General features: G+C 37.8%; 1 protein-coding gene across 1 annotated transcript; it reads right to left on the bottom strand.

Moving 5' to 3' along the window:
- Positions 1 to 1,012: 1,012 nt before the first annotated feature.
- ddx21 (DExD-box helicase 21) lies at positions 1,013 to 9,720 on the bottom strand. The gene is made up of 16 exons (XM_005815071.3): positions 9,550 to 9,720; positions 7,779 to 8,012; positions 7,465 to 7,596; positions 7,204 to 7,279; positions 6,701 to 6,879; positions 6,503 to 6,620; positions 5,942 to 6,127; positions 5,274 to 5,419; positions 5,013 to 5,162; positions 4,732 to 4,893; positions 3,681 to 3,800; positions 3,519 to 3,592; positions 3,207 to 3,366; positions 2,239 to 2,373; positions 2,069 to 2,113; positions 1,013 to 1,905 (listed from the first exon to the last, which is right to left on the bottom strand). The coding sequence occupies exons 1-16, from the start codon at positions 9,631 to 9,633 to the stop codon at positions 1,669 to 1,671; spliced, it is 2,238 nt and encodes a 745-aa protein (XP_005815128.1). The 5' UTR covers positions 9,634 to 9,720; the 3' UTR covers positions 1,013 to 1,668.
- Between the last annotated feature and the right edge of the window lie 104 nt (positions 9,721 to 9,824).

Below are 9,824 nucleotides of genomic sequence, written 5' to 3'. Positions count from 1 at the left end.
GATCTAGTTGGGATCTTCATTTTTTATCCTTCTCCAGATTTGTGCCTGGAGACAATCCTCGGTCTCTGAGGTCTATTGACATCTCATTCAATTCCCTGCTTGGTGTCTGATTTCTGACCTCATAGACGTGGAGAAGCAGCATTCGGTTTCTATGCACCACAAATCTGAAACAAACTTCCAGAAAGCTGCAAAACAGCCAAAACACTGATTTTCTTTAAATCTAGACTAAAAACCCACCAGTTTAGAGTTTCTTTAGAAACATAATCAGTGAATCATTAATCAACAATTTGAAGTGTAACGACGGCAAAGGTTTCCATTTTTGACTGTGTTGTATGACTTTGTGTTTTTATCATGTAAAGCACTCTGAAATGCCTTGTTGCTGAAATGTGCTACACAAATACAACTTGATTTTAATTTGACAGACCAACCAACTCAATTTTCCACAGGAGGAAAATGATGTTGTAGAAAAATCTCAAAGAGTCAGTGGAAACCATTTTCAGCTTCATAGCAAAGGCTGTGAATACCTGTGTGAATGTGATTTCTATTTTTAATAAAATTGCAAAAAAAAAAAAAAAACAACTTAACATCATCCTAACAGGATTCTTCTTTGTGGAAATTAGGGGAAAGAGATTAATTTAATAATTTGGAATTAAGGTGTAACATGGGAAACAGTGACACGCTGTGAATTCTTCCTGAATCCTATGTTTGTAGTCCAAGAATAAGATTATAATCCCATGAAGTGTCGGGTCAAAGAATTATAACTGGAGATCAGAACTAAACAGGTTTAGATTATGTGTAATGTTGGTATGAATAACATTCCTGTATCAATTTAGAGTGCATCTGGGTTATGTTGATTATTCTGACCAACATTACCCTAATACATCACACCACCGTATAAAATTGCAACATCGTAATAAAACTGATTCATTCATGCACTTTGACCATATGTGTCTTATATTCATCAGGAGTGAAAGATCTGATTTTCCACACCTTTAAAAAGAACAAACAACCCCCAAGTTGACCTTTTTTTAATAAGTTGTTTCATTCAAATGAATGGAAGCAGTACAGTTATTAAATAGAGGCAATTGCAAAGCAATCATTCAACATATGTATTCGAGGAGAGGTTTCAGCTGATTGTAACGCAGCAATCTGACAGTAAATATGTTATACAAACGTTATGCAACATGTTTACCTACTGATGGCCGAATTATCTCTACACGGACGAAGGTCAAAGACTGATTACTCCTCCTGCTCTTCCTCAAAGATCCAGGATGAGACGGAGACACTACCAGTAAGAGTGACACATTCCTACCTTTACAGGACAGGAAACGATTTTTAAATACTTTGTTCATAAATTTAAATATTGGAAAACCAACACATCCATTGCTAATGGTGTTTGAGCTGTGCTTTTGCTCAACTCTTCCAAATAGCAATATTTGTTTTATATAAAGCCATAAAGGACCATCTGTATTTTCTGTCTAAGAATCCATTATTTTTAGATGATAAATTCAACTTTTGTATCACTTTTGAACAAAGGGGAGTAATTCTTGCTAATGTGGTATGCGAATCTAATATTTTATATCAGAAATATGTTCACCAGCTCTGTCGGTCTCTTAATGACAGTTAATAAAGTCCACCAACAGCAAAGCTGATCAATCAGTTGATGGTTCAGTAATCGAACGCTTGGCCGAAGGTCCGTTTGTGTCCTCCTCGGTTGTTGTAGCCTCCGCCGCCGCCACCGCCGCTCCGGAAGCCGCCATTACGTCCTCCATTTCCACCAAAGCCACGCCCTCTCCCGCCTCTAAACCCGCCTCTGTCTCCGCGGTTGGTGAACTGCTTCTCCTCCAGCTCTGGGAGCTCTGTGGCTACAGTCAGCTGCCAGCGGCGACAGTCTTTCCAATTATCCTGATGAAGTGAAACTAGTGACTAACGTTTTATATCGACTACAGAAATTGGTCTAAAAGTGTCAAAACATTTGTTTCACCTTAAATTAAAAGAAAAATCAATTTCTGAATTTATTTCTAAAAGCATTCTGGCGTTGACCACTAGAGGGTGCTGGTGTTCTTACCTGAATGTCTTTGACTTTATCAGCTGAGACATCAAAACAAACTCCCTATTACAAAAAAAAAAAAAAAAACAACATAGTGAGCGGTTTTGTCCAGTGATAAAAGATCATGTCTATGTTTTACATTTCTGGTACCGACCAACTCCAAAAGTGAGATGTCTGAATGGATTTACCATTTTGCCTTTGAGGAAGGTCATTCTGTGAATGTGGTTTTCAAAGTCTTCTCCCAGCTGCTCTTTAATGGTTCTCCAGGCATAACCTAGATTATGCATCTCCTGGGAGCACTGCAACTGCATTGTGGTGTAGCCCTGCAAAAACACATAAAATATCACACAATAACTACGACATGCATCTCAAAATGGAAGAAAATGACTCCAGTTTTGTGCATCAGGAAGAAGTCGGGCTGGGCGATGAATCCATTTTATAAATCAAATTTTGAGATTTGGAAGATTTAATTTATGAAACATCAGGATTTTCTCTCTCCCCAACGAGCTCCTTATATTTCCATAGAGTTGTGTCAGCACGCCCTCTTGCTTGACAAGCGTGTGTTACAGCTTCTCATTATTTGGACTTTGAATTCAGCAGAACATTAGGGCCAAGCTATGGTTTGGTTTTTATTGCAAGAATAAAGTTGTAATATGATAATAAAGCAGTACATAAAAAAATAAAGGAGAAACGCTGAGCGTCTCGTGAAGTAAATACTTCATCTTTTAACATATAAACATCAAATGATCAAAAGCAGGACTTTGAAACAATTGAGAAAACGACTGAGTATGTCAAAAGTCATATCTCAGTAACAGTAGAAGCGTTTTAATTTTAAGAATAAAATTGAATCTTTATTCTGCTAACTTTATGACTATTTTCTCACAATTTAATAAAATTCTTGTGATTTATTTTTTAGAAAAAAAGATTAAATCAGAAATTGAATCTGGTATGAAAACAAAAATCTTTCATTTTTAAGCCTCATCACCCAACAATAGCAAGAAGAGCAGCACCAATGAAACAATGAAAACACCCCGAGTTATGCAGAAAACCGAAGGTCATGATTTGGATCTGATCCAGTTTGTCCAACTGGAGCCACTTTGAAAGGTTTGTTGTTTCAAAGTGTGAAAAGGGGTTTCTGAGGGCAAACGAAACTCACAGCGTCAGAGCTAAGCAGAGATCTCTGCTCTAGACTCGTGGCTCCAGAAATGTGGGCCAGAGCAGCAGCGAGTGCATCCACCGCTCCCTTCTCTTTGATCAGCTTCTCTGCCGATTCCCTGAAATATTCAACAGCTGCGGCTGGAACGGAGTCCAAAAACCTGCAAACAAAAACGGAAAAGGAGTTTATGAAATTTGTTATAATCTCAACAGAATCTTGTAACTAACAAGTTGAATGACTTCATAAACATTCAATAGTTTTAATAATATTACAATAGTTTTATGAATGACAGCAGCAGAGTTTCCCATATACCTGGTGGCGTCTTTGCTGGATGACTTGATGATGTCGTTGGCAGTTGGAACACCGACCCGCCTGAAAGTGATTCCCTAAAATAAAATCAAACAAAAAGCATTTAGAATCAACTTAAACAAGTAAAATAGCCAGAATCTAATCAAGTAAGTGAAAGACGCCTACGGCTTTGGTCTCTACGTAGCGTAACTGGTCCTCTTCCTTCCTCTGGTAGAAGCAGATGCAGACGCCAGTCCTGCCCGCTCGTCCTGTTCGCCCTGAACGATGGATGTAGGACTCGACATCCTGACAACATAGAAAATTGCTGAATCATGCAGAGATGTGATTGATTTATATTAAATTATTCTCAATTAAAAACTAAATGACTTTGTTTTCAAAATTTATCACTATGACTCTCCAACTCCAAAGTAACTCCTGGATGCATCTCCGTTACAACACACCTGACTCACCTGACTCATTACTAGGAATGTGTCAAACATAACTAAAAGGTGAAGAGGTAACGAATCAATTGCATTCAGGTTTGTTGGAGCAGAGTATCTTAAAGAGTTTAGGTCAGTGGCTCTCAGGCCTGGAGTTGGTGACACCTGGAGCAAAAAGCTTCTAGAAAAGTTCAAGCGTGTTTCTGCTGTGTGATTGAAGCAAAGTAAAAAAAATACACCTTTAAATAAAAATAAAAAAATCATTTGAAAGTTACATTCTTATGAATAAAATAGTAAGTTACAGGTGCAGGAAGTATAAAATTGTTGCAACAAATTGCTAAAATTATCCTTTGTTTTGATTAGAGTTGGACAATGAATCAACGACAATATATGCATCGCAATACATACGATCAATATCAATAGATAATATATGTGATAGAATATTCAATATATAGAGTATTCACTGAACTCCAATCCAAAACCACACAGCATTCTGGGAGATGTAGGCAGTGGAAAGGCTTAGCTTTCACAGCCAGCTAAGCCAGGTTGGTGGCATTAACTAATTCACTCACTTAATTAATAAAGTATTTTTGAATTTAAATAATTATCAATATTGTTTATCTACTGATACGAAACACTTGATTAATTGTGATACGTTTTTTGGCCATTTCGTCCAGCCCTAGTTATGATAATAGATTTTATCAGTGCTGTTTTTTTTTTTCTTGCAATCTAACAATGGATTGGTTCACATCAGAGCCGATTTTTGTGGAGCAGAGTGAGTTTCTGTGTCAGCCAACCTTTGGTGGAGAACACTGGACCACCAAGTCGACCTCTGGGATGTCTAATCCACGGGCGGCGACGTTTGTGGCAACAAGAACCTCAAAGACACCATTCCTGAAACCTTTCAGAGTCGTCTCTCTCTGTTTCTGTGGAATATCCCCATGGAGGGACTGGGAACTCTAAAAGCATCAAATAAGACAGGAAAAACTTAACAACTTAATAGCTCAGCAAATGTAACTTTATATTAAAGAACTGTTTTTGTGTAAGGTTATCATGAGATGCAGATTGCTATGGTTACCTGTTTGATAGAAGCATTCATGGCCAATTCATTTGCTTCCTTCTTAGTTTCGCAGAAGACGATTGTTCTTCCATGGCTGCCACTGTACACCTGGACTACATCTCCAATCACTGCAGCACGCTGGGACCAGTGGCACGTGATGGCCAGGTGCTACAGAGGGATGGACAGGATGAGGCAACAAGTGAACAAAAGAGAACAAAATCCAGCAATTGGGTCATTTTTGTTCTCAGAATGCAACATTTTTGTTTTCCTCACACTTACCTCAACAGTTGTTGCCGCTTTTTGTGTTTTCTTGCCGATCAAGTCGATATGCTTGCAGCCTGGCCTCATGTATTTCTTGGCCACATCATACACCCACGGAGGGCAGGTTGCAGAAAACAGAAGAGTCTGTGGGTTGGTGTCGCTGTCTGCAGGGGGAACACACACACAAGTGGGCTTCAATCATTTTAAAAACGCTGCTCCTAATTTTTAGATCCACTCGCACATGAATGTGAAACAAATCCAACACATCATATTCATAAGTATAACACCCAAATGTTTGCTTATTGGTGTATGGCCAGAGATCGGTAGGTGTAATCAGCTACCCAAAAACAGCATTTGAGCTTTTCTGATCCATTAAACGAATCACTCTCAATATTTTTCATACTGCATAAACATCAACAAACAGCACAGACTTTAATTTTATTTTCATCAATGTATAATAGTCTTGTAATTGCTTTATTGTATGTTGGACTCAAACTGTTCATCTTAAACACTTTTATATATATATTGTAGTACTTAAGTACTTAGGATGTAAAAATGCAATAGATCTAAGTTGGAATAGGCATGTAGGAGTTTAAAGAAAATTGGAAACCTCTACTACCCTGATAAATCCATTTACTGAATCTACACTTAAAATTCCTGTCACACAACTTTTGATATTGATTTACCTTTCTTATACGAAGTACCCAAAATCTCTTCAACTTGTTCTGCAAACCCCATGTCCAACATTTGGTCCACTTCGTCCAGAACGACGTGTTTCAGTTTGGTGAGGTTGAGTTTGTTGTTCTCAAGGTGATCTTTAATGCGACCGGGCGTTCCCACCAAAATATCAATTCCGTTACGAATAGCATCAACTGGACAAAGACAAAGGAGTAAGTATTAACTCAGACAAAAGTATAAAGCTGGAAACAAAATTAAGCAAACTAAATGGTTATTGTTGAACATACTCAGATGAAAGCACCTATAATACTGTGCTAAAGAATGGAGGTACTTCAGTTGAAAGAGAAAATAAATACAGCTTTTAATGCTACAGAAAATTTGGGTGTTCATAAGAAATACAGAAATTAAGGGGCGGCAGGCCACATTTGTAAAGTAGTCAGTCTACTTCAACTTGAATCACGTTTAAAAACTATATATTGAACAAGAGGTTGCTGCTTTTTTCTCTATTTTTGCTCAATTTTTTTTAAAACAACCTTCAGTAAACAATTAATACTGAGACATGGACATACTCTGTGGGTTATATGAGCTGCCTCCATAGAAACAGGCGATGGATAGTCTTTTGGCAATGTCTTTGAAGTCCTTGGAGACCTGGATAGCCAATTCTCTAGTAGGAGTCAAGACTAGCACCTATTAACAAATAAAAAATTAAGTTTTAGACAAATATTGAGAGAAACTGAAGAAGAAATGTGCAAGTGTCTGGTGAGTACCTTGGGAGGCCGGCCTCTCATCATCTCCACTGAATCGTTCTGGAGCTTTTCTACCAACGGTAAGGCGAAGGAGAAGGTCTTTCCTGTTCCAGTACGGGCTTGGGCGATAACATCCTCTCCATCATATACGGCATTAAATGACTTCACTTGAATGTCAAACAAGTAGGTGACTCCCCGAGCTGAGAAGACGACGGAGAAGAGAGAGAATAAGGAGACTTCACTTGGGGCAAAAAACAAACAATGATAACCTCAGGCTTCAAACTTATGAGTAACATCCAGCTGAAAATAGATACATTTGTGTTTACGCAGGCTACAGTTGTGTACGAACGTCATCAAGATCACATATTAATCTGTTAATGTCCATCATTAAGCCCATGAGTTCTCTACACAAATCATATTATCACCAGATAGATGCAGTTTCATGTCAGCTATGTAAAAGGAATTATTTTTTTTACCCGTTTTAAAATGTAAAACACTAAACTATAAAAACAGAGATTTCTTACCTTTCAGTTTATCAATGGTGACTTTGGAGATTCTGAAGTTGGAGAAAGCTCCTTCTCTCTGCTCGGGTGTCTGTTCCTAAAAATGTACATAAATTCAGTCCCAATGTTTTCTTTTGTTCTTTGCAGCTAACTTTAAGCATCGTCAAGCTAGCATAGACAACAAACATGGTGTAACCGTAATCATTTGCTGCAAAACTATATCTCAACAACCCTTTACATAAATGTTTAACTTCTTACATTTAAGGATTTTTCAAATCTTACATTTTCACTGTCACTGGCCAACTCATCACTTGACTGGGATGGGGTCTTACTGGGAGTTTGAACTGGTGTGTTTGGGGTGGAATGTCCATTGGTTGCTGCCTCAGTGGTTGCTTTCTTTTGCTTCTGGTTCTTCTATTTGTCCAAAGAAAGCATTAAAAGTGTTACAAGTGGAAGAGAGACTCTGAAAAAATCCTTGCATGATTCATGCAATATTTTATGCCCTAAAGAATATTTATACTATGTTTTCTATGAGGTAATACACAAAAACTCATTCAACTGGTAGATATACAAATACACAACATCATAGTACTAACCTCTGATGCCTCCTTTTTCTTCTTCTTTGTTTTTTTTGGTGACTCTACATCCCCGCTGTTACCATTCAGGTCAGCGGCCTCATTGATGTGGCCGTTCGCTTGGTCCGCTGCCAGCTTGTCCTTTTTCTTTTTCTTCTTCGGTGCTGGAGGATCACAGTCTGGATCCTCCTCCTGCTCCTCAGCCTGCTGCTGTTTCTTCTTCAGCTTCTTACCTTCCTTTGACTTGTTCTTCACCTTCAAGGAATGAAAATGATTTACACTAACCAAATATTGAGTCCAAGAAATAATTGGCAACATTGTTAAACTAATTTAAACAGTAACAAATACATTTTGCATGAGGTATATCATTTAGTAAATAATGTTACTCCATGATTTTTTTAAGAAATACTTGATGCATAATGCATGCCCCTAATATTATTCACTAATAAATAACATGAAGCAGAAAGCATTTTTTTCAAGGCGCAGATTTCACCTTGCATTGGTCAAGCTTTTCACGGGGCAGAATGTAAACAGAGGGACACTACTCACAGTGCAACAATTGAATGTTGAAAATGAGGAAGGAAAATGTATAAAATTAAATTATACTCCAGTATCTGACCATCAAAACTGCCCTCATCTCACTGTTGATAGATCTTTGTAGCCATTAGGCCTTGTGCTTGTTTTTGTACATTCAACAGTTTTTCTAACAAGTCAATAGGTTCACTATTAAGCTACAGGGTGGAATATATTATTTTTTTCACATACGAACACATAGACAGTAAAACAAAACATTGTAAACATTCTTTTCAACAAATATAAATACATGATTTATGAAAAAGCCAGGCTCTCCTAAGCTAAATATTGTTTCAGTAAAATGTCTTTAAATCCTTTTTATACTGGATGATGTTTGAAATTTCCTATATTTTTATAACACTTTCAAAAATATAGTCAAATCCACAGTTTCACTCCACCAAGAAGATTATGCCTGAAAGAAAAAGAACGATAAGTATGTCTGTGTGTTGTTTAATGCATGCAATCCAATCACTCAGAGTAGTTTTTAATGCCAGGTGTGCATTATCACTTTTTATACCAGTATGCATGTTGATATAAGGTAAATTGAGGAAATAAACCACTTTTACTAGCTGACTTGCATTTGTAGTGTACAAGTCACTACAAATGCATTCATTTTTTCCCAAACTTCAACTTGACTGTTGTCCCTTCTTTGTTAAAATATCAAAGTTGTCCACTTCTGGGATAATTGCATTAAGGATAATTGCATTAAGAATAAGCTGTGTAAGAAATGAGGGGTGTAAGAAAAAGTGAGTATCAAATGAAAAAAAAAAACACGTGACGGTGTGTTTGTAAATCATGTCTCATCGGCAAATCTAGAGAAATTAAACATCACGAGTTTGTGTCAACAGGTAAAATGCGAATTACGGTCATATTCCTCCACATTGTTGATATGGACAATGATCGTGGATTCATGTATTGGATACTTTAAGAGTCCATTTAATAACGAAAGCTAACATATGATAATGCACGCAAGACAATCTCCTGCTTACACAATGGATACATGCTAATACCGCATTGTTCTGTAAACGCTAATTCAATGTTAATAATTCAACAGTAACGTGTTTGTTTCGAGTTCCCCTTTCTTACAGATTTATTATTGCTGTTGCCACCGTTTGATGTTAGCTACTAGCAAGCACAGCCACATGTTGTCAAACATGGAGGAGCCGTGTCGAGGCAGAAGCTTCAGCCTTTTAACTCGACGTGTATCGTCAAAACTCACCTTGAAGGTTTCAGCTTCCGCGACGGTGTCCATATCTTTCTCGGTGGTTTCTTCTTCAGTTTCAAAGATGATTTTTGACGGCATTTCTCTTTCCTGTTGGAGACCCTCGACGTGGACACAGGCTAACCTAGGGGCACGCGGATGGAAAGGACCGGAAAAGGCGGGGCGAAGAAACGCGATCACAGCTGACGAGTGGAGCGTTCATGGAACGTTCGTTAATGGCGACTGCCATGTTTACTGAACATGTAGCAAAAGCGTTTAAGTACAAATTCTGA

Source organism: Xiphophorus maculatus, chromosome 4 (assembly GCF_002775205.1).
Source record: "Xiphophorus maculatus strain JP 163 A chromosome 4, X_maculatus-5.0-male, whole genome shotgun sequence".
Classification (NCBI taxonomy): Eukaryota; Metazoa; Chordata; class Actinopteri; order Cyprinodontiformes; family Poeciliidae; genus Xiphophorus; species Xiphophorus maculatus.
The sequence above is the reverse complement of the archived record's forward strand: the minus strand, read 5'-3'. Positions and strand labels throughout refer to the sequence as shown.